The sequence below is a fragment of the Megachile rotundata genome, chromosome 3 (genome assembly GCF_050947335.1).
Source record: "Megachile rotundata isolate GNS110a chromosome 3, iyMegRotu1, whole genome shotgun sequence".
Lineage (NCBI taxonomy): Eukaryota > Metazoa > Arthropoda > Insecta > Hymenoptera > Megachilidae > Megachile > Megachile rotundata.
The window spans coordinates 13,653,802-13,679,759 of NC_134985.1; the positions used below are offsets into that span (position 1 = coordinate 13,653,802).

The 25,958-nt window shown below is 38.0% G+C and overlaps 3 protein-coding genes across 14 annotated transcripts; 1 reads left to right on the forward strand and 2 right to left on the reverse strand.

Annotated features, from left to right (window-relative positions):
* Positions 1–602: 602 nt before the first annotated feature.
* Positions 603–12,329, forward strand: LOC100876904 (uncharacterized). Of its 4 annotated transcripts, none has more exons than XM_076530066.1 (4): positions 603–725; positions 806–1,030; positions 4,768–5,119; positions 6,821–12,329. In XM_076530066.1, the coding sequence occupies exons 2-4, from the start codon at positions 855–857 to the stop codon at positions 11,093–11,095; spliced, it is 4,803 nt and encodes a 1,600-aa protein (XP_076386181.1). In that variant the 5' UTR covers positions 603–725; positions 806–854; the 3' UTR covers positions 11,096–12,329. The 4 variants fall into 4 exon arrangements, with proteins under 4 accessions (XP_076386181.1, XP_076386180.1, XP_012138006.2 ...); XM_076530065.1 differs by having other exon boundaries at positions 607–736; XM_012282616.2 differs by having other exon boundaries at positions 611–1,030; positions 6,821–10,144; positions 10,266–10,429.
* On the reverse strand, positions 11,121–13,263 carry Nelf-E (negative elongation factor E). The gene is made up of 3 exons (XM_003702003.3): positions 13,122–13,263; positions 12,360–12,853; positions 11,121–12,285 (listed from the first exon to the last, which is right to left on the reverse strand). Exons 1-3 carry the CDS (start codon positions 13,209–13,211, stop codon positions 12,042–12,044), a joined length of 828 nt encoding a protein of 275 aa, XP_003702051.1. The 5' UTR covers positions 13,212–13,263; the 3' UTR covers positions 11,121–12,041.
* Usp47 (ubiquitin specific protease 47) lies at positions 13,122–24,468 on the reverse strand. Of its 9 annotated transcripts, XM_076530067.1 has the most exons (23): positions 24,450–24,468; positions 24,039–24,116; positions 23,088–23,175; positions 21,983–22,180; positions 21,603–21,888; positions 21,455–21,514; positions 21,307–21,366; positions 21,159–21,218; positions 21,011–21,070; positions 20,744–20,922; positions 20,486–20,660; positions 20,298–20,419; positions 20,028–20,221; positions 19,746–19,957; positions 19,460–19,680; positions 19,182–19,346; positions 18,645–19,113; positions 18,203–18,565; positions 17,670–18,113; positions 17,337–17,593; positions 16,894–17,253; positions 16,657–16,823; positions 13,122–16,554 (listed from the first exon to the last, which is right to left on the reverse strand). In XM_076530067.1, exons 4-23 carry the CDS (start codon positions 22,175–22,177, stop codon positions 16,401–16,403), a joined length of 4,203 nt encoding a protein of 1,400 aa, XP_076386182.1. In that variant the 5' UTR covers positions 22,178–22,180; positions 23,088–23,175; positions 24,039–24,116; positions 24,450–24,468; the 3' UTR covers positions 13,122–16,400. The 9 variants fall into 9 exon arrangements, with proteins under 9 accessions (XP_076386182.1, XP_076386186.1, XP_076386185.1 ...); XM_076530071.1 differs by lacking the exon at positions 21,455–21,514; XM_076530070.1 differs by lacking the exon at positions 21,159–21,218.
* Positions 24,469–25,958: the final 1,490 nt, after the last annotated feature.

A 25,958-nucleotide genomic window follows, 5' to 3' on the forward strand; every position in this document is an offset into this window, starting at 1 on the left:
CACCAATTCCCCAAATCCCCAAATTCCCAAATTCCCAAATCCCCAAATTCCCAAATCCCCAAATCCCCAAATTCCCAAATTCCCAAATCCCAAAATTCCCAAATCCCCAAATCCCCAAATTCCCAAATCCCCAAATCCCCAAATCCCCAAATCCCCAAATCCCCAAGTCCCCAAATCCCTAAATCCCTAAATTCCCAAAACTCCAAATGCCTAAATCCCTAAATTTCCAACTCTCCAATTCCCTAACTCCTCAAATCCCCAATCCCCAGTTCCCACATTAAAAATCCCCAAATACCACATTCCCAACTTCAAAATCCCCAAAAACCCCACTTTCCCAAATTTCCAACCTCAACCTCCCCAAAAGCTCAACTCTCCCCAACTCCCCCATCTCCCAAAACCATCGACCTCGACTACCATCCAAACCTCCAAAAACCACAATAAAAACAATCTACCCCATTTCGCCCCCAATCGCGCCATCCCTGGTCGTCGCTCGTGTCGGTCCATTTCGCGGAACAGTCCGCCAGGTGGTACGATGATCATCCCGGTACAGGTGAATTCTGGCGAGCGATGTCCGGCCGACACGAAAAGTTTCTATAAATAATCCTCTGTCCGAGTCGGTGTTTCTCGGACGGTCAGAGGGTACAAGAGTCGCCTAGAAGCCGCGGCAGCGGCGGTCCGCTCTAGGAGAATACTACTCCTCTCCATCTCCCTCTTTTCTTTGACCGGTGCGTATGGGGTGAGGATCAACAGCGAGCGTAAACTGGAGGAGGAAAAGGCGGGCTCGTGAACAGCGTCGTGCTCTCAGGTAGGAGTCGAAGGCTGGAGGTGGACAAGTGGAATCCCAGGGGGTGGGGATGGAGCCGGAGCAACGTGGACGCGCTTCGCGAGCGTCGTCGACGTCGAGCCTCGGCCGCGAGGTCCGTTGTGGCTGTCAGTACTACCAGAGCGACTCGCTTCTGCCGGAACGACGTGCTCTCCTCGGTAGACCGCCGTCCAGGACGATGCAGCAGCCACCTGCGGTCCGCTGCAGGTCAGTAAATTACGGCCCTGATATACAAACATTACTTATCGAAACATTTACAATTTACGACCTTGCTATACCTTGCCGGAGAATGTACTTGCGCTTCGATCCCGATGTGGTAATGCCGCGTACTAATACCGGTTAGGGAGGTGGTATCATCGCTATTTACATGATACTTGGTTCGTGATATTTCGTGAGATTAAATAGGAACATGTCGAGTGATGTTTTATGACCGGTAACTTTGGTTGTTCGAAATTTTCTGTGAAACGTGCCGGGTAGAGGTACTGACATGTAGGTGTCTTTGTTGGATATGTAGTTGTAGATTTAGTATTTAGTGTCTAGATATAGTATCTAGATGTAGTGTCTACATGTAGTATCTAGATATAGTGTCTAGATGTAGTATCTAGATATAGTGTCTAGATGTAGTATCTAGATATAGTGTGTAGATGTAGTGTCTAGATATAGTGTCTAGATTTGATACATAGTTGGACATATAGGGTCTTTGAATAACTATACCAATAACGTATACCAATACCATCGACGTCCTGCCATTAAACTCACTCGGCATTATCCAACATAACACAGCTCACTTAACATCGATAATCTCATTTCACATTAAACAATATTATTAAACGGTTCATTGAGTTTTATTAAACAGTTCATGTGATACTAATCGATCTTCTCGTACTGTCACATGGTCCACATCTAAAGCTTCGACGTTTCAAATATTTTTACCAAAATTAACCAACGAATGATACCTCAACGATACGATTCATAAGACATGTCAGTATTAAACATTTTTAATTTTTGATGAGATAGAAAAATTGATCGGGATCGAACGTTAAATTCAATTAACCTCCTTCTCCTATTGGAGGACACTTTTGTCAATGTGTCAGTACTAAACATTTTTAATTTACAATATATTAGGAAAATTGATCGTGATCGAACAATAAACTCAATGAACCCCCTTCTGCAATAAATATGTCAGTGCTAAACATTTTTAATTTAGAACATATTAGGAAAATTGATCGGGATCGAACAATAAACTCAATGAACCCCCTCCTCCAATAAATATGTCAGTACTAAACATTTTTAATTTACAACGTATTAGGAAAATTGATCGTGATCGAACGTTAAACTCAATAAACCCCCTTCTGCAATAAATATATCAGTACTAAACATTTTTAATTTACAATATATTAGGAAAATTGATCGGGATCGAACAATAAACTCAATAAACCCCCTTCTGCAATAAATATGTCAGTGCTACACATTTTTAATTTACAACATATTAGGAAAATTGATCATGAACGAACGTTAAACTCAATTAACCCCCTCCTCCAATAAATATGTCAGTGCTAAACATTTTTAATTTACAACGTATTAGGAAAATTGATCGTGAACGAACATTAAACTGAATTAACCCCCTCCTTCAATAAGTGTTTCGGTAATAAACATTTTTAGTTTATGACTTGATAGAAAAGTTGATCGAGATCGAACGTAAAGATCGATTGACCGCCTTCATAAGTGTATCGGTATCCAGGCCAGCATGACCCATGCCTTTTCCAGACGAATCCCTCGAGCTCTCGAATGCGGCATGCACATACGCACGATGATCCAAGATGCTGTGTGGGTTACGCGTTTCGACTATGCTCGCGAACCACCGCAGCTATTTAAGGTTCGCCCGGGTGGCTATACATAGAATTCTCGATCAGCTCGCTTGGTTCCGCGTCCAAACTATGTATCTCGGTTCGCATGTACGCGTCATGTCAGTTATGATACAGGTACACATCTGACGTGTTCATTCAATAGGGCGTGTCTGAAAATAGAGTTTTGGAGTAATTATGGTTTATAGTGATCATGATGTATATCTTGATTTGGTACAGTATTGGGAGGATGACTGGAAGTACGGATACGCCATTTTGAATTGATATGACAGGGGTATTATGGATTAGGAAATTTGTAATTTAAGATATGTTTATAAATTTCCAAGTTGTGTTATCAATCATGAAATTGTTAAATTAGAAAAATTTTGTATTAATTCTTAAATATACAGATTTCCTAATTTTCTAATTTGTAAATTTTCAAATTTCACAAATTCCAAGTTTCACAAATTCCAAATTCCCCAAATTCCAAATTCTCACATTCCTCAATTCCCACATTCCCGAATTCGCACGTTCCCCAATTCCCTAGTCCCCAGATCCCCAAATTCCCCAAATTCTCACATTCCCCAATTCCCACATTCCCGAATTCGCACGTTTCCCAATTCCCACGTCCCCCAATTCCCACGTCTCCCAATTCCCACATTCCCCCAATTCCCACATTCCCCAATTCCCACGTCCCCCAATTCCCACATTCCCCAATTCCCACATTCCCCAATTCCCACATTCCCCAATTCCCACATTCCCCAATTCCCACATTCCCTAATTCCCACGTCCCCCAATTCTCACGTCCCTCAATTCCCACATTCCCCAATTCCCACATTCCCCAATTCCAACATTCCCCAATTCCAATATTGCCCAATTCCAAATTCCCCAATTCCAAATCCCCCAAATTCCAAATCCCCCCAATTCCAAATCACCCCAAATTCCAAATCCCCCAAATTCCAAATTTCCCAAATTCTAAATCACCCAAATTCCAAATCCCCCAAATTCCAAATCCCCCCAATTCCAAATCCCCCAATTCCAAACCCCCCAAATTCCAAATCCCCCAAATTCCAAATCCCCCAAACTCCAAATCCCCTAATTCCCAATTCCCAACTCCCCAAGCCTCCAAACTCTCAAATTCCAATTCCCAAGTTTCTAATCCCCCGAAACCTAAACCCCTAACTCCCAAAATCCTCAAATTCCTCCACCTCAAAATTCCCTAAACTTCCCACACCCCCAAAGTTCACAGAACCCCTCTTAACCATTACACACCTTCCACCTAATTTGCACTAATCAATTTCTGCCACTGTAACAGCACACCCACAGTATTACCGGAATGAAAATGTACCTGAATCAACCAAGACAGAGGAGAAATCAATTAAACGGTGCCCTCCTGCTTGAACCGTCTACGAATCAACTCTGTGATCCAAAGACTGACTCGTATCACTGCCGAGGACCCGCGTCCGACCACTGTCTGCTCATTCCACTGAGACTGATCTCGTTCCAGCGACACCGTAGAATAAGCATTCCGTCTGCATTTCAACTAACAAGACTGACTTTTAACTGTATCGCGCTCGTTCGATTATATATATTCATATATTAAGGAGACTGCAATATCCAGAGATGGTTAAATTACATTGGGACATATACAAAGTATATGTGAAACAAGGAGGGACAAATTGATCCTATAAGAGGGTGATAAACCTGAGACACCTGGTCAAAGTCGGAACAATATTTTTTATCGTAAACTATACTGCATATCAATAGAATAAATATGCATTTACTCTTTAAATATCAATATACTCTAATATATAAAAATATTAATATCTATGCAATATAATGGAATCTCCAAAATGAGTATGGATGTGATCCTTAATGGTTATCGAAAGAGCATTCCTCGACTAACTCCTTTCGAACTACCCCGGAACGTGTCAATTAACCAAGTCAATTACCCGGAACAACCTGCTCAATTAATCCAATTAACCGGATCGACTTAACTAACAAGACTGCAAGCAAGTAACTTGACTGTAAACAAGTAACCATGTCGCGCAAAATGCCGGTGAGAACCAGAAGGAAAAAACGAGTGACTTTTCGTAACAGCGAGCACGAGTACGAACCGATCGCCGCTCCGTCACCGTCGCCGAAACCGGCGTCGGCGCCGGTCGTGCGAATCACCGACACGGATGTGGTGCCCGTCGCAGACAGCGACGACAGCATCGACGACCGGGCACGTCTGCCACCGGAGCTGACGAAAGCCGGCGACCTGATACTACCTCTGGATGGCAAGATCGAGGACACCGCGATGGAGGGTCGCGAGCTCGTCGAAGCCGGCGACACCTCCGAGGAACTCGAAACGCCTCAACAATTGCAGGACAGACTGGAGGAGCGGTTCCTGAGCGCACCCACTCCTAGCGCCGAGTCGAGAACCGATGCCGAGGTTAACACTAGCCAGGTAAACGAATTTTAGATCTCTTACGTTCCCGCCTCACGAGTTGGCACTCGCCGCTCATTGGTTCGCTTCGAGTTTTCGGCGCTTCGGTAGCTTTCGTAGGTTTTCGGGTGAATTCGTTAGCTTTCGTAGGATCGACGGTGAATTCGTTTGTTTTCGGCGATTTTCGAGGGATTTGTTTTCGCCAATCTCCGGCGAAGTTCGACAGATTTCGTCAGGTTCCCGGGTGAATTCGTTAGCTTTCATAGGATCGACGGTGAATTCGTTTGTTTTCGGCGATTTTCGAGGGGTTTGTTTTCGTCAATCTCCGGCGAAGTTCGACAGATTTCGTCAGGTTCCCACGATTTGAATGTGGGAATGTAGGAATTTGATAATTTCAGGAAGTCTGAAGATCCTGAAATTTAGAAATGATGATTCGAAAGTTATTAACTTAAGAGATTTAAATATATAAATGTTTAGAAACAAAATATTGTTTCTTCAACAAATTATAGTTAAAGTTCAGATACAAAAATATACAATCTTCGAATTACATACTTAGACATGAATTTTCAAAAACATAAGCTAAGAAGAATATAGAAATTTCAGATACTCCTATTTTTTTAACCGACTTCGAAAAAGGAGGAGGTTACTCAATTCGATCAGTATATATTTTTTTTTATCATCGAATCAGTTCGACAATTCTTCTGGCAACATTTTGTAACGTCTCGAACAGTTAAAACGAAGCCCAAATAATATTAGACCTGTCTGTCTGCTACTCTTTTTCTTCAAGGAAGTCAGACCTATGATTTTACAAAACGAACACAGTTGTAAGAATGTCGCGCGAAGCTTTCTCGTTTGTTGCTCACCGGTCCTATATTTAGCGAAACACGCGTATAAAAAGCATTGGAGCCAACGTGTCACTGTCCGAGGCATTGTGCAATCATCGTCGCTACGTTCCAGAAAGCTCGGGCTTTTCCCATCGATTGCACAATTCCCCTAAAATAACCAGATTCACGTCGAAACGATCATCAACTACGAATTCATCATCGACGAATCCGTCGTATCTCGTTCGCGCGTTACGTAACGCCATTCGCGTAACTATCGCTTCTATCTCAGGGGGATCTCTTCATTCATCATGACTTACATAGTCTCATATCGCCGCTTTCTGCATTTCATTTCTCTATTTTTTCATTTCCGAATTTGCGCTTTACAAGTATCCTAACTTGCAGGTCTACAATTGTGCCTATTCTGTTTCTTAATTTTCCAGCTTCCTAATGTTGCAATTCCAAAACTTTTCGATGCCCAAATTTTCCGAAATTCGCCAATCACCAAACACCACCACCAGAGATAAATCAGCATCTGAAATTGAAATCCATCTGAGCAACCGACTGAAATTAATTCTCTCGTTAAATTGTTACGTTACCCATAATAACTCGTCGCTCCTCCGCATCCCTTTTATCCTTATTGACATTCCCGACGCTGCTATTTCTAAGTCCGCATACTTACCCCCCGTCTCTTACGACCGCTCGCAATGCAAAAAAACAAAGGTATTGCGTCAAGGTGCAGGTCGAGTATCGGTATCAGGTTGAAGCATCCCGCGAGCGACGCAACTTCGATATACGAAGCGAAGCATTCTTAAACGAGTTACGTTGTCGGTCACGTTTTTTCATTCCGCTTATAATCGATCGGCCAATGAATCAACGATTGCCAATCTTTTTATTTCAGGTAGACTCGTTGGCATTGGAGGAGCTGCCGCTGCGTCGCGGTGCCCGCGGATTGCCCCACAAGCTGAAAACGCAGGCTGGTAAGCTGCGTACGAGGTTGAGGAACATTAAACGACCGTCGTTCGCGTTCCCGGAACGACAGAGACCAGAGAAGACCAGGTCGGCGAGCAGCGGCAGGTCGGACAAGTCTAGGACGCAAGAGAAGAGACCCAGCCGAATGGACAGAATCAGATCGTCCTTCTCCGAGCGGCCGAAATTCAACCTTCCGAATCGGCCGAGATTCTCTCTGCCGGAGAGGCCCAAGTTCAACCTGCCCGAGAGGCCCAAGTTCAACCTGAAGAAGCCAAATATTCGTCTGCCGAACGCCCTGGCTCGCGGCACCAGGTCTCCGCCGTCGCACGACGAGCGTTCCACGGAGTCGACGGTCGGCTCCCGCAGAAATATCTTCGACTTCTCCACGTACCCTCGGATATTCGACCGAAAGTCGAAGAGCAGGGGCGAATACGCGACGTCCACGCCGAAAGACTCGCGAGCGCAGTCCACCGAGAGCGCCACGTTCCCGCGACCGCGCAAGGGCATGGTCGTGAGCGAGAAGTGGGCCCGGAGGTTCGAGAAGACGGCGTACATCGACGAGGATCGTTCGGACCCGGAGACCGCGGTGGAGAGATCGCGGCCCTGGCGTCGTCCCTCGATGGAACAGCCCAGGTTGTCCATCGGGTACGCGGAAGACACTAGAATACCCTGGGAGGAGAAGCAGCGACCGGAGGAGCTGCAATACATGGACTACGAGCAGGAGTCTCCGGAGATTTCTGAACGTCAGGCTCATCCGACGTCGGAGGCTTCAAGAACGGAGGAGGAGTCCTACGAGAGGGAACGAATGGAGTCGAGTCCGAGGTTGTACAAGGAGGAGGAGACCGGGAAGGAGGAGGAGGGCGAAGCGGATTGGAGAGCGGAGGAGCGGATGGCCAGAGAGGAATTCAGAGCGGTTCAACGATCTCGCTCGTTGGAGGAGGTCCTGCGTGGTAGGGAGGACGAGGGTTACGACGGGAACTTCGCAATGGTCGATCCCAGGAGATACGGGGTACACAAGACCCCGTCGGAGGAGGAGGAGTACGACGAGGAGATGGAGGAAGAGGAAGAAGCCGAACCGTCGTCCGCTCAGTCGGACAGGGAGCAACAACAATCGAGCGGCAGCTCGTGCGATCGACGACGCCGGGGAGTGATCGAAGAGATCGACTCCGACGAGTTCTTCCTGAGGGAGAGCGGTCTCAGCCAGGACGATATGAACCTGGGCAAGTATCTGACCAGCGAGATCAGAGACGCTCTGCGACCGGACGCGATGAACGCGTTGGCGGACGACTCGATGCCGATTCCTCCGCAACGTCCGATGAGGAAGAGGTCACTGAGGAGGCAGAAGGAGGGCTCGATCGAATCGTACGAGGTGATGCCACCGATCAGACCCAAACGAGACCCGAACAGGGCTCGTCGCAGCGAGTCCATGGACGATCAGTTCCGCGAACGCACCAGAAGCGGCTCCAAGCACCGCATAGTTTATCGGACCGAAGGGGAGCCTGCGGAGCTGCCCGTCGAACCCTTGGACGATATCGTGGTTGTGAAACCGGTGCGCAGAAAGTCAAAGTCCTCTCAGCGCAGTCAATCGCAGATACCGGAAGTAGATCGCCCACCTTCACCGGTACCTCCCGTTGTACCCAAACGTCGAAAGCGTTTACGCAAGGAGACACCCACGGAAAGAAGGAACGGTGAAGTGGCGGCTATATGCAATGGGCATACCGAGTGGGGTGGAGCTGATTCAGCTCCCGAAAAACCACTGCCGTTACCTCCCACGAGCATGGACCAGCTGCCAGACGAGGAAGCGTACACGGCCGAGGAGATCATGGCAACCAGCGAGGAGAACATTCGGATGCTGGCCACGCGCCTGCGAGAAGAGGAGTACATGGAACCAGCACCCGTAGCGCCAAAGAGGAGATCGAGGTCCAGAGGAACGTCGGTGGCCCAAGACGAGGATAGAACGTCCCACGGTGCCGAGTCGCTACCGGAGATCGGATACGCGGAAGAGGATATACCCAGAGACGACCTGGACTTTGGCAGAGATCTGTCAGGGTACGCGATTATAGATAAACGCGACAAACCACCCAGACCACCGCCGCCCAGGAGAAAGAGAGACAAGTTCGCTACGGCTCCGAGACCCGTCCCGCCGAAACGACCCCAACGCGCCTACAGTACCCTAGGTCCTAGTAAGTCCAGAGAAATTAATATATTAACCGACGCGTTCGAGACGACTCTACAAACAGCGGAATCCGCTCCCTACATCGAAATCGATTCCGACGACGGAGAACACAAGGATCTCCGCAGCGATCAAGTGTTGAGTAAGATGCAAGGACGTCCGCTTCCTGCCCCTCCGAGACCACCCAGAGCGAGAAAGGACAGATCACTGGAACGGTCAGCGAGCGCGATGAACCAGGAGTCCGTCATGGAGACGACGACCGCGACGCAGACGGACCCGTTACCCGACGACATGGTGATCGAGGAGGAAGTGACTCAGGCCAAGCTGGTCGTCGCTCCGTCCAGATCTGGCTCCCAGATCATGGTCTCCACCGAGAGAATACCGAGCCCGTCGAGCGCGAGCACACCGCCCGTTCCACCCTTGCCAATGTCCCAACGGGCACGGATTGACGAGCAAATGGGTCCCACCTACGACACTGTGTCCTTGAAGTCCCCGTCGCCCACCCGCGAACTCGAGGACAGACACCTGTCCGCGCCACACTTGGAACCCATTCGCGACGAAAGACCGCGTTCGCCACCCGTCCATTCCGCTCTGTCACCCAGCGAACCTGTAAGAATCAGCAACCTGGAGGTGGGCGACCTGAGAGTAGATCGACTGAACGTGTCACAGATAGAGGCGGGTAAAATCGTCGCGTCGGAAGTGGACGCGTTGGTTATCACTGCTTCCGAACTGAAGAGTATGACAGGTATGATAGAAGAAGGCCTGTCTCCGTCCATCATCAAGGAACTGATAGCGATCAGAAGTCACTTGGAAACGGTGGCCGCGTCTCAAGCCCAACAGAGTCGAATGGAGATCAGCGCGAGCAGAGCGGAGCAGGAAAAGAAGACGGACATTCCTATAGCGAGCAGGGAACAGGAACCGAAAATGCGAGACGAACAGGCGGTTCAACAGAGTTCTCCGCGAGAGGAGAAGTCAACGCCAGAGGAGCAAAAGGTTGTTAAAAAAGAAGTAATTGAATCGAAGGACAAAGATATATCCACCACACGCACACGAGCAAACGTCGAGGATAACGACATACCGGTAACGCATACATTATCAGTCACCCACGTAGAGTTGAGCGACAAAGACATCTTTCTCACAACACAATCACCCCCTGTCGTTCAGCCAACCGAAGATAAGTCATTACGAATTTCTGATTCAGAATCCCCCCTTTCTTTGAGCACGGCTACCAACGTGGAAGAATCCCGCGCTTCCCTTCCCCCGTCTATACCGAAAACAGGGGACCAGGTGACGGAATCAAGATTGTCCCCGGATCGAATGTCCGAACCGAGCGAGTTGGAAGGATCTACCGATTCGAAAGTACCGGCCGAATTCTCCACACTGATGGCGGAGCACCGGCATAAGGGTAAAGACAAAGAGAGCTCGCTCGAAAGTACAGAGCCGAAGTCTCGAAAATCGAGATCCAGATCACCGTCACCTATACGTTTGTCTAGCGAACGACAAACCGCTTCACCGGTACGATCCTTGCCACCAGCCATTTCAGTAACACCGGACACGCCTGATAATGTCACGCATCAAGGCATCACCAGCGAGACACAACCGCAACGTGCCGTTATCTCTTACACCTCGTACACCGAGGTGTCCGACAGGGACAGCCAAAGAGAGTCGTCCCAGTCACCGATACCCTCCTTTCCCCTAGGTGGCACTCATCTCATAGCGTTTCCAGCTTCACAAATTCCAAGTCAATTCCTGTCACTGACGAGTCAACGCGTAGATTCGGAGCCCAGCGTCGCGGATAGCGTTAGACAATTAACGAGAGTTCTACGGTTAGCGTGCATTAAAGCCATGAGACATTTCGTGCGGTACGCAGCATCCATGGTAGGCGAAGAATCCAGAGAGAAGATCAGAGAAGTGGAATTAACGATATGCGCCATGCTGTTGCTAGTCACGGGTCTGTTGATATTCTTGTTCGGTAGCACGCGAACGGTGACCCACCATCATCACTGGGATTACTTTAATCCACCTAAATAACGCACAGAAATAAAGAACATCAATAAACAGCTCAACGTCATGTATTTTATTTTTAATGTATCGTTCTTAAGATGTAAATTTATAACATTTCAAGGGGAACGAGAATTGCTAACAGAAAAAATGACGGAACTAATAATATGGACAGAAATATAGACGGATGAACAGAGCGTGTAACAAAAATAATAAGATTGGTAAATTAAAGCCTTGGAGCAGTTCAATTCATTGACGTAACTAAACAGAGACTCCTAGGATACCTTGTATGCTTCATATTAAAAGTTTAAAAATTTCCAGAAACCATTTGATCTAATTTAGGGTACTGACACTGTTAGAAAGTTGAAAGATTTGATCCATCCCGGAAATCCTAGTTACGCCAATGATGAAATTTCTTTTCTGCTCGAATGTTACATTTGAACGAAACGCAATTAACAACGAATTGACAGAAACCATCGTCTGAAAATCTTGTAATGCAAACAGTGGTGAGTGACTGATACCTGTAAAAAGGATATACCGCATAATTTGCTACGAGAATACTTGTACTTAAATAATAAGTGCTGCATATGTGTATATATATACTGATATATATATGTATACGCATATACCTTTCAATAATCAAATACCTATTACCGAAACAAGTGTTATAACTATTTTTTTATTGACATGAATCCTTTGTAGAAAAGATTGAAATTTCACATACCATCTAGATGCCAATAGTTCGTAAAGAATACGAGAAGAAACAGAATAACACGTTTTATATCGATTTAGAGCTCGACTAGATACAAATTTATAATACCAACGTAGTATTATAAAAGAAGCACGATTGAAACGAAAAATAGTTTTTCCATACCTTAAAAATATTGGAAGCTATGTACAATATTATCTTAAAACGAGATTGTAACCGTGTAACAATACGCCCTAGAACTATATGGATAAATTAAAAATATTGCATTCACATAAAAAGATCTTCCTCGTACACTTTCAGATCTCTCCTATCTTTGTGCACACTTTTCTGAGAATAGTTCGCCGCGATTGGTGACCACATAGAGCTAGATGAAACATCACTTATAGATTCTATTATAGGTTGTCTTCGTGCTAACGACACTTTTAACTGAATCGATGATACCATACTACCATCCATTTCACTTATTGCCCTTTCAGCCGATTCCGATTTGTCGAATGTTATGAATCCATGGCTAAAAAATAAAATTATGTATCAATAAAATTTTATGCTACTTCATTTGGCAAGGGGTGTAGGAGTAATACCTACTTTTTTTCTGCTTCCATTGAAATGTTAATGATATTTCCAAATGTTTGAAAATGTTTTTTCAAGAAGTCTTCTGATATTTTGTAACCGCATACAAATATTGTGTTCCCTGCACGTGGCTTTATTTCCTGTTTTGAAGGTGACTGAGTATCGTTTCCTGTACGATCCTCTGTATCTTGCGCGCTTACAAAACTATCGTACAAATCTTTAACCCTTGGTCGTGCTGTCTCTGTTTCTTCTTCTTCCATCTGTGTAGCTGAGAACGGCTGATAAGAACTTACTGTTTTCTCTGTACTATTTAGTTTCCTTACTAATCCACGTGGCCGTTTAAACGACTGCTCTGGTCTTTTAGGAGTTTTAGGAGCTGTGATCACACCAGACTTTATTAGCTTTTTAGCAACTTCTCTCGCATCCCTTGCCTCTGTTGGCCTTTTTGGAGTTTGTGGTATACGTTCAATTTCTTGCTTTGGTGATTTTAGATCTTGCAAAGCCTTTTTCTGGAAAAGATATCAAAAGTTGCAATTATCACACAGGTAATTAAAAGTAATAACATATAAAGATACTTAGAATTAATAGACATAAAATTATAGAAACTTATAATGTATGGCACTCAATTTTCTTTGTATATATAATTCAAGAAAAGGTTCAAGCATCATGAACAAGTTATACTCCTGTCACATTAACTCACAAAACACGATTAACTTGTAGTATTTTGAATTTAAAGTTTTGTTAAATCATCACAACGTAAACATAACCTATCTGTACCTTTCTTTTCAGTTTATTATATTTTGCCTGCAGCATTAACTCCTCCTCTGTTAAATTTGATGGGAAATGTAAGTACACCATATTTTGCATGTAACAAAAGCAAATGTAATTTACTTTCTATCCGTATAAATATTTTAATAACGCATCCAAAGCCAATATTTATCTTTAATCACAATGTTGCGAAATTTTTGAAAATTTTGATGACGCAGGTTAGCAAACATACAAATAACAAAAGTATTTAAATATACTTTAATTGTTCAATTTATAAATATCATTTATTTTTTACTTGGAAAGGTATTTCAACAACACATCCAAGACTAATATTTACGTCTGATCGCGGTGTTACGAAATATTTCAAAACTTTTATAACATAGATTGGCAACCATGATAATATACGAAATTGGGCGGGAAGTACATTATACAGTAGAAATGATGAAATTGATTACTGTGCATTCTTAAAACACGTTAAAATAATTTGTACAAATTTCATTTAATGTTCGTATGCGATAAACATCCTTTATTGCTTACGATAAAATACTATGAAACAAAATAACATGTAAAGTAGATCACAAAACACAAAATAATAAAGAACTTTCGGTGATTTATGATATCTAATATCATTTACATTTCGAATTTTAATATAACCGCGATAATAAAGTGTAAGATTAATTGTTATAATCGATTTTTGTTATCCTACATAAAATGTTAATTGTTTATTAGATATTTTTGTAATTACGAATTATATAGAAATTATAAATAATCATAAGTTAATTAAAATTCGTTTAAATAATTATTATGAAAAGTTTATATATGGATAAATGTAAATCCTAAATTGAATCAAATACTTTCAATATACTACATAATCACACTATTTCAAACAATTCACGCAAAAGATACATTAAGGTAAAAGGAAATATTTATAACTCAACGAATACAAACATAAATTGAATGAATCCAGTTACTTTGTACAAGTATATTTCATCCCTCCCAAACAAAGGTTCTGGATCCTCCCCTGATGAATCTCGAGTTTAAATTAAAGAATTGAAAGTTTAAGATAATAAATACAGCGAATACTAAAGATGTTAGTATAAAAGATTCTTTCTGAGAAGAAAATGAAAATATTCAATAACATTTAATCAATATGGAAAAAATTTGAGTACATTAAATAACTGATAATTTTCAGTCTTATGAATTGTTTAATAAATTGGACAAATAAATATTAAATTACTAATTTTAGAGTACAGATTGTTTAGTTTTTATCTCGTCATTGAGTTAATTTTTAAGTTCCAAGCTTTTGTTCACCTATTATTTTCATTTGAAGGAGTTAAGAAAAATAAAAGGATTAAAAATACTTTTAAATATCTATAATGACAGTCGTTTTCTAGTACTTTGTATGAAATTTTTCAATATGATAAAATATAAGGATAACAAATTGTGTAAATGTCTACACTGCATAATTACACTACTATTCATAGATCTTGAACAACTAATAAAATGAAATAATGATTAAAGTTTAATAAAATCAACAATAATACAATGCACGAACTTCTTTCTTTTTTTACTGGATTGTTAATATACTTTGATAAAATTTCTCTATATAAAACTTGTAATTTCTTATATTCTTCATTCTATAAATATCTAGATTGTCATATTCGTAACAGGCTGTTAGTGTATTCTGAACTAGGCTTGTACATAGCAAATACACCACAAATATAAATTGTAATTGTATCGAAAAGTGTAAGAGCATTGTTGTGATAATATATACCTCATAAATTTCTTTTTACCAAACATTCTAGTAGTAATAATTAACAACTTTTTATTTAACCCTTTCAGCACCAAAATACCTAATAATGGAGTTAAAAAAGAAAACGTCAAGCTAGGCTGCCGATAAATGCAAGAAAATGCTGTGCTCTATATGCATGCAACACGACATTGTACAAACATAATTTCATGTTCTGTTACGTATGGTGATACGAAGAAAGATATTGATATTCGATTCACAAGTTTTATTATTTACAAGCATTGGTCTATCATACAAAATGTAAATTTAGTGGACTTCCATTGAGAATCTTTTTTTTTTTCTTTCTTTATATTGAAAACTTAATCTGTCGGAAACAACAGTAGTGCCAAAGTAGCTAAGTGTACTTTTTCTTTTGTTCTCCGAGTGGTACAGATATTTTTTGTACAGACAACACATAATGAATGATAAACATACATAATTAAATAAACTAACAGACTGTAGGATACATGCCTGATTAAGATCGATCTTTGTAGTCGTACGTTTCCTTAATTTGATAGTAGTGGCGCAATTAAATCTAGATTTAAAGAATAAATAATGAACGAACTAATGAATTGAAAGAACCTCGTCATCGATACTTAAACAGCTCTGAATTATATCTTTAATCCTTTGACAAACTATATAGAGTATACGTTGAATGCATTTAAAACAATATGAAGCGTAAAGAACAAAAGTATAACCAAATTCATAGCTAATCTTGTCTAATTAATAGCTAACTCATCTAAGCGCTGCTACTACCAGATTAAACAATTGAATTTGGGACTTATGGTTCTATGAATATTGTAAGAATGCAATTTAACCTATACTGGCATTAAAAGGGTTAATTATTGTTGTGTCAGATAAATGTTTCTCAACAAACGAATATACTCTGTGCTGTATTCCAACACTAACATTTAATTTTTTCAACGAAACAGTAATCTAAAATACTTTAATACAGATATGCAAAGGTGTTAAAATCCTTGGGGTTAAGAAATGTATCGAGGAATTTGTGAAAATAATGTATCTGCAGGAACTCTGAATATATCAATTGTATACGTGTATATTATAAGAAGTCCATAGTTTAAATTCGGATTATCATCAAGCGAGTGAATTTTCTTCTCGTTATCATTTTCTTGTTCTTTTGTAATTTACTAACATTTAGTATTTCTATTATATTCATCAGTATTTGCTGTGCCTTTTAATGAGATTTTATACTTTAGTTATCCATAGATTATAGGAAATTGTATGACTTTTATGATCTTGAAACAGTTTAGAATGAAACGTGATAATCAGAATCGAATCTTTAGAAACCGAGAAAGGCTTTAGGATCACGGAAGATTTGAAGTATCGAAGACTTATATCAAAGCACAGAATATTTTGTGATTGTTGAATACTTGATTCCACAAATACCTGACACGATGTAATCACTTTGTACGCATTTCATGTTCCCACACATGCCTATTTAACAATTATTTTTCAAACGATACATGCTCGATAGACGATCATTCGGCATCCAAATTTATTCTAAGTGCTTTCTCTTTTCGCCCACTATAACGTGGCGTAGAGGAAGGTGATAATAAAAAAGATACATCTTGATGAAATGGTAGATCAGTGACCTCCCCCCGCGGTACATTTTTCGCCATTTCCCTGTTATCCCTGTTAAATAGAAAATTAACAAATTACTTCCTATACTACTCCTATACTTAGGTTATTCTTATATCTCTTTTTGACTAAATAATTCATGTTTAGAATACATACCTATATATGAATAGAGCGCCATCGTGAATACTAACTTCAATATCAGCATGAGTCTCCTCCCAGTCTACTTCATCCTGAATTTGAGAGATAAACGTATATGGGACAGAACCCCTTACTCCTTTTGCTATGTCTAAGTGATTTTCAGGGATTTCCGAAATCGAAGACACCTAAATAAATATTCATTATTTAACCTATTTATAATTAAAAATCACAATGTCGGAATTCACTTTCGCTTACTTTTTTGTACAATTCCTTTGCAGTTTTTCCATCCAAAACAATTTCTTCGAGCGGTTTAAGTTGCATTTCTTCAATTGACCATCTCTGAAGGAATACAACAACTTGGTTGCTGTTGGTAACTGGATCCTTACCAGGTAACTCTTGTATGATCAATTCGAATTGTGAGAAAAATGGAAATTTGAATTTCTGATCGTCTAAAAATACTTTTGAGGCTCTACTAAAGCACTTTTTCCTCAATCGACACCTTTCATATGGAATATCTATGTCGCACTTTCTTTTAATTTCTGCCAAAAGTACTTTTTTTGCTTCACTAACCAGCATACCCTCCGAAAGAACCGATTCACACAAGAATTTGTAAGGCTGCGCAGACAAGAATAAAACGTTACCGAATAATGGTAAAAGATATTCGAAAATTTACAAAATGCTGAACATTTTCTACATACCTCGAGTGAATTAATACGAAACTGATATAATGTTACTGGAAATTCACCGTTACGTAGAGCTCGTCCAAGCCTTATAAAAAGTTCCTCGCTATCCTCATAAAAAGAAACAAGTCGACAAAATAAATTACATTCAGAATCGCTAGATTCATCGAAATAACGAGCTATTTTGAAATATTCTGAAGGTACACCGACATACGATTCCAAATGTTTCTTTAAGGTGCTGAATATCATCCTTTTGTCAACCAGTACGTGTATAACTATAATAAAAATAATTCTTATTAAATGTTTTATGATACCTTAGACACATCGTGAACAAAAACTTCAAATACATACATTTTCCGTAACTACTGACGTAAGGGATGGCTTTGAAATAATATTCAGAATCGTCAATGATATTGTCCGGATTCTCGAGTCCGGCTTGATTCAACATTTTAATGGCACGGTTTTCTGATATGATAATTTTACCATACGGTGATTGAAAAATATCATCTTCTGGTGCATCTCCAACCAATGTTTTATCACTGTCACTGAGACTACTATCCTCGCTGTTACTCTGTTCAGGGGTATTCCATTCTTCACCTTCCCCCAACTGAGGACTCGTATTTCTTACAGGAGTATCTTCGGTAGTTTTTCCACTTTTTGACACTTCGTTACATTTCACTCCAGCATCATGATTCGAATCGTTAACATTTATTTTGGATGGACTAGTCGTAGCAGATATGTCTTTTTCCGTAGGTTCCTCTTCTAATGCTGGAATATTTAGTTCTTCCAACGTTTCTAAACATTTTATCGAAAGATAAAGGTAAATATACTGTAAGATTAAAAAATTAGAAATCTTGTTAACAGTCCTATTATATTATATTTACCTTTACTTGTATCGGGTAATTTTATACGTAATATTATGATGTTTTTTAATTCTTTTACAATGTCATATATCGCTGTCTTAAGGAAAGGTTTATATTCAGCATCTGCCATGCTACAAACGAACACATTTACCAAATCACAAAACTCTGCAGCTTGAAGTTCAAGATCATCATTTGATACAAGTATAGCAGATGATCCACGTTTTCTCAAAATAATCTCCATGTCAGTGAGATCCATATTAACCTTCTTTCCCACCATTTGTTTATATTCTCTTACGGTTTGTGTGTGCGATGCTTGTACAGTTATTGGCCCTTCTATAACTTCTCTTGTGGGTACATCAACAATAAATACTTTTGTAACGATACCTGTAAATCAATGTAAAAACGAATTATTACTTTTCACTCGTGATATGTGCGTACTTTCACGCGACAAAATAAATACTACCTTTTGGATATGATTCGAACTTTTGATCTTTGTCACGTGATTCTAATAACAAGCTATTCATTCGAGAATTCCAGATACTTTCAAATGTTTCATTTTCTCTTCCTTCGAAACTAGTCAGGATTATATGATTATGGTCGTCGTAAGCAACTAAACGGCACTGATCTAAGTCTACTTTATTTTCTAGACGGAATTTGTTATAAACTTGCTTTGTTATTTCTGCCAAAGTTGCATCAGGCATTATGGGAAGTCGATCGTTTAGTATTATTTTTTCATTGAAAGATGCTTTGTACAGCACTTTTATTTTATCCCTGCAACTTGATATGCCAGTTTTGTGTCGCGAAAAAAATTGTTGTTTCGGCAAAACTTTATGAGTTCTTTGTTGTATGAAACGAGAGTTATCAACCAATTGTATTTTCCTATCGTTATTCCATCTCGTCGTTTCATCTCCTTTCATTTTTTTCAGTAATTCCTATAATTGAACAATGTAAAATATAGAACAAACGTAAAACAAAGACGTCATATTGGACTTTATATTACCTGTATGTGTTTCGGAAAATCTTGGACCTGCATGGGTAAAGCGTTACGAGCAGGATCGATTTGGCGGTACATAAGCATGTACGCATTGGCACAACTACTTGATACCCTACAGTATCTGCTTGCACCACCACCACCATATGTTTTTTGAATATCATCATGAGTTATCTAGGATTAAAATAATTATTTTTGTACCGATAATAACAAACAGTTAAATTTTTATCTGCTCTTGTCTAATAGCAGTATATGCTATAAAATAAACTTATTGGATCTTAGAATACCTGAGTTACGCTTTGGTCGTTAAAACAAAACCATTCCTGTGTTCTGAAATCTTTTATGTATGCATAGTAATGACCACCACTAGCGCTACCACTATGAATCATAATTGAAAATAATTCATAATTATAAGGTCCTTTGCCAATACTCCCACTACGATTTTTTTCATTTTCATGATTTTGTACTGTGCAATTTGACGTTGAAGGCCCATTACTCATGTCTATACCTAAAGATAAACCGTTCAAATAATTGTTGATCTTGCAACATCTGTCAATTAAGAAATGAGTGTACCTTCATCGTCATCTTGATCGTGATTTGTCCAGTGATTACTATTAGAAAGATTATTTTCACAAAGCACATAATCATCATCTAATGTACCACTATCTGTTGTTGAACTATCGTCGCATTTTACTAAACCAATATTTTCATCACTATTTGGAGTTTCTTGATTTGGTGTCGAAGATATAAAAGGGTTTAAATTAAGTATATCTGGAAAAGTAACCCTAAAATCACAAGTGAAAAATGAACCAAAATGTAATATTAACAGAAAACTAATAGTTTATATATACTTACTTATCATTGAGTTTAATTCTGTGAAAAGTTTTGAAATCAAAATCAAACCGTTTGAGATGTAGTGTCAGAAGATATGGAAATTTTGTAAATTTTAATCCCTTATGAGCATCACACTTTTTATTACATTTTTCACAAAAATATTGATTATTTTCTTCCAAGGTTTCATACTGTACAAACGCTCTTAAAGCTTCTTCCTATTAAACATAAATTTTGCATACACTTGCAGTTAATGCATTAACTTAATTATTAAAATGCATTATATAAACTTACCACGCTATTATATGCCACATTACTACCAAATGGTCTTACTGGTAATGGAATATCAAGAAAAGTATCTTCTCTAGATTTCTCAGTACCACATTCAAGACATTTAACATAATCAATCATCTTTCCTAACAATACAAAAATCCAATTAAAAACGATTTACCAATATGCATTCTGACAATTCAGATTTATACCTTCATAGAATCTGTTGATTAAATCAGCTTGTTCTGTATTCTTAAACTTTTGTTCTAAAGCGTCAAACATAACTCTACAAAGTTCTTGAATATCATGTTGCTGCCAGGCTTCTGTAGAATCCCATCCAAAGCTTTTTGTTAATGCTGTGGTTTCTACTGCAGATTTTGATGATGTCTATAAATATAAAAATCTTAATTATTTATTTTATTGTAATCAAACTGTGTCATAAAATATATGAATATATGAAAATATGATACCTGCAAGTTTAGAAATAACTTTTGTAACTGATATGGTATACTATTAGCTTCATCTTTCTCTGACCCTTCTACATACTCCCAATTGTACAGGGCATTTCGAAATTCAGGAGTCATATACAGTGCCTGCAGTAGACTATTTAAATAACAAGTCATAGCTTGGTTCACTAAACCAACATAACCTTAAAGAATATTGTGCAAAAATTAATAATATATTTATATCCTAATGTAATGTATTTGCCTACATCAATTTCAAAAACAATCACATACATATTTCAGGTTCAGGAGAGTGATTTTCCTCAGAGACCTTTTTCTTGACACCAAAATAACCTTAAAGAATATTATGCAAAAATTAATAATATATTTATATCCTAATATAATGTATTTGCCTACATCAATTTCAAAAACAATCACATACATATTTCAGGTTCAGGAGAGTGATTTTCCTCAGAGACCTTTTTCTTGACACCAAAATAACCTTAAAGAATATTATGCAAAAATTAATAATATATTTATATCCTAATATAATGTATTTGCCTACATCAATTTCAAAAACAATCACATACATATTTCAGGTTCAGGAGAGTGATTTTCCTCAGAGACCTTTTTCTTGACACCAAAATAACCTTAAAGAATATTATGCAAAAATTAATAATATATTTATATCCTAATATAATGTATTGGCCTACGTCAATTTTAAAAACAATCACATACATGTTTCAGGTTCAGGAGAGTGATTTTCCTCAGAGACCTTTTTCTTGACACCAAAATAACCTTAAAAAATATTATGCAAAAATTAATAATATATTTATATTCTAATATAATGTATTGGCCTACGTTAATATTAAAAACAATCACATACGTATTTCAGGTTCAGGAGAGTAATTTTCCACAGAGACCTGGTCCTTGTAACTATTCGGGTTAACAGTGTATCTGCGCACTGCAATCTTATCATTAGGTGATGGAGGTGGAGGATTATATGTAGGTAGATTACATTCATCTTGTTTTTGTGCCACACTATTGGCACAGAAACTAGCCACAGGATCCAGAACTAAAAGTGTATGCTTATATTCAGTCGAGTCTCGATCAGAGGTAAAATCCACGCCAATTTCTGACATTGTTTTATCCTTCATTTCAGACAAATCAATCTAAAGCAAATAAAACATTTCTTTACATATGAATAAACTAATCATAGATAAGTAATTCCATTAATGACTAAATCAATAAATTATAATTACAAACCGTTCCTGTTGCTGACACCAAATATAATTTAAAACTGTCGGGTTGTATTTGTCCAAGCTCTTGGATATAATTGTAAAGCTCTTTACCACGAGTAGATTCACTTAATACAAATTTGATGTTAGAAAGGTTCTTATCTTTGGCGCCATGATATAGATTGAAGTCAATCAGACATGGTTGACCAATTATACAAACCATGGTCTGTAACAAGACACCAAATCGAACACATAATATATAAATAGAATTAGTATTTGAAAGTATACACTAATATGCAAATACCAAAAAAAAATTATGTACTTTCTAAATTAATAACATTACTTTATAATTTTTGCTTATATTACAACCAATACACATAAAAAGAGAAATGTATATTTTATGAAAATATATATTTAATCATATTAAAATAAAAACATTAAAGAAATCAAATATTTCCTGTTTATATCTAGATATTGGGTTACAAAAGTATTACTGTATGTGTTGTAAAGAATAAGAGAGAATCACTTTTGATTAACAAATTTAATATTTAAAAATATTATAAACTGATCAGCAATTTTTAGACAAACAAAATTGGCACGATGCCATACTAAAGGTAGAAAATGACCAAGATCTACGCAACACGGTAAGATACTACTCTGCACAGTATGACACAGTAAGGAAAGCCTATAGAACCTCCAGTTATATTTAGAATGTCTAAACGAAGACTTGGAAAATGGCTCTCTTCTCTGAGATCAGAATCCCCTCTCTTTTCCTTTTTCTTTCCTGCTCTATTATCATTTCTCTATCCTATATTTCGTACAACTAACTGAAATTACTTAATAAATAAAAATGAATCATTTTTATTAACAAAAAATTTAATCTAACACCATTATTCTAATATATCCAATAGTTAATAATAAATAATTGATAAACTGCAATTATAAATAAAAATATCATGCCTATTTTCTATGAAAAAGATGATCAACATATTCTATAATTAATTCAATGAACATTAATTTTAAAGTTTAAAGCATATAATAACATATATATGTATATGAACCTAATTAAACTATTTATAATTGGATCTTTATTCCAATTACATTAAATAAAATTTTTCACAGTCAAAACTCACCTAATAATCCTGGTTCAGAAAGGATATACTTCTTACGGATGTATATATGTTAGAATCCAATGCACATATACCTTCAAATTGCTTTTGTCTAAAAGGTTTAAAATAATGTGTAGTTACAATACAAATTCACAAACATAAATGCTATGGTAACTTAAAAAACTAACACTTAAGATTATAACAATATTTTATCAAGCTATGCATCACTGATAACTTTTTCAGAAGAATATTACCAAGACCATTACTACTAACAATAACAATCATTTCTTTTGATATTTATTACAATCACGAGCAAGGAAATAATTAAAAGAAACGAAAATACCATTCACAAATGACAAATTACAAATTTATTACCTTGCACTAGAATTTAGGATATAGTAACAAGAGTTTTAATAAAAACAACACATAATGTGTAAACAAACCCACAAAACAAAAATTCACAAGACTTTTTACACATCTGCCGGTTATGGTTGAGAAACCAAAAATGAAAAATGTATAACACGAATTCAAAATGTTTATGCGATGAAAGAACGATTGACTAGATGAACAAAAATTCAATGTACAATACTCAGAAGATCGGAATGCGCTCTCGTGCCAATATAAGCGAGTTAGAACGATGCTTTCCGTGTCGTGACGATCAACGAAGTGTTGTCCATCGAAATAAAATAACTCTTCGATGATGTATCAATGATCTAATGAAAAGGGAAACATCGAACTGATACCGCATCAGTTTGTTAACCCGACACTTAATAAGAATAAATATATCGTAGGTCTTATGAAATGGCTGGCCAAGTAGTAGTCTTGTTATAGTACACGTTTCAAACGTTTTACACCTGAGCAATTAGTTTAACCATTCATCAAATACTTTACATCTTTTTGTCACATAAATCTTGATAAAATATGTTTTATCACACGTTGATACAGAAAGATGCAACATAAGATTTGACCTCTTACCGAAATCACTGACACATGTGCGACATTTACTTTACGCCATATTTCCTACGCAATACAGCCGTGGTGCTGCTAGAGACCCTATAATCAGAATCACGAAATAATGGTATCGATTTTGATTGGTGCCGTCATTTCTCAGTAAACCATACCGCGAAATTTAATTTGTAAAAATGATAATGTATTTTAATTAAGAAATATAATTTACATAAGTAATAAATGTTAATGATAACACAATTTGAAAAGCTTTTCACTCCTGACATAGGTAAATTAAGCGCGATTTTATATTTATTTGTCATAATTTAAAAATAAAGAATTTTAAAATATTGCACATAAAAAATATATAAAGCGAATAAAATATTTTGATAATAAAATAACAGAATTCCACGCCATGAATTTCGCTGAAAAGTAGCGTACCTGACCTAATCTGATTGACTATTTCAGAACTCTAAGTAGAAGATCTTTAGGTGCTGCGATATGATAATACCACGCTAAAGCTACAAGTGCATACCACTATTATGGTCTCATACTTCTATTTGATTTCTATACTCCAATCAAAGAGAAATCATGCTAATTCTGTGTATTTGCTCTGATTGGTTTACTATACATATGTTTCGTAACCAAGAGCAACGCATATGCGCACTTGTGACGGTCCTTGCGCTCAGCATGTATACTCAGTAATACAAATTTTCAAATATCCAAGTCTCTAAATTTTGAAGTATCCAATTTTTCAAGTATTCAAGTTTCCAAACCTTCCAATTTAAAAATTCTTAAATTTTAAAGTCCTTAAACTCAAAAATTTCCAAGTTTTTAAATTTGGTCATTTCTGGCTACAATTCTCCGTCTATTCGTACATGTTGTCCACCGTATGTATGACAGGTAACTTGAAACGGTGGGATACCTACTGAAATTAGTCGCGTTGCGCAATTGAATTTAATAATGGATCCTTTCATTGAATGGAATACATACTTCAGTCAACGAAAGAGTAACCTCTATACCTTCTATAATCTGTGGTAACGCGCATGCGCTTTTGTGACCATCGTGATGCCAAAGCAGTATTGGGCAGTCGTGAGATTTTATCTCACGTGAGAGCTTTATGCGCATGCGTCAGCTGACGTCACAGCTTGCTGCCAATGCCGTACCTAGCCGGTACACACAGTGGTGACTGATGAGGGGACCATAATTATCGCTGGAATTATAATTATCCTTACTACTCTTATTATTATTAATATTATTACGCATATTACGACTATTATCATCGCTGGAACTGTAATTATCCTTACTACTCTTATTATTATCAATATTATTACGCATATTACTACTTTTATCATCATTATCCTTATTATTCTTATTATTATCAATATTATTACGCATATTACGACTATTATCATCCCTGGAACTGTAATTATCCTTACTACTCCTATTATTATCAATATTATTACGCATATTACGACTACTATCATCGCTGGAAGTGTAATTATCCTTACTACTCCTATTATTATCAATATTATTACGCATATTACTACTTTTATCATCATTATCCTTATTATTCTTATTATTATGGATATTATCACGCATATAACGACTATTATCATCGCTGGAACTGTAATTATTCTTATTTCTCTTCTTTTTATCAATATTATTACGCATATTACTACTTTTATCGTCATTATCCTTATTATTCTTATTATTATCAATATTATCACGCATATTACGACTATTATCATCGCTGGAACTGTAATTATTCTTACTACTCTTCTTTTTATCAATATTATTACGCATATTACTACTTTTATCATCATTATCCTTATTATTCTTATTATTATCAATATAACCTATATTATTACATATATAACTATTGTTATAATAGCTATATACAACAATAGTATTGTTATATAACTATTATTATCATTATAATCGCTCTTT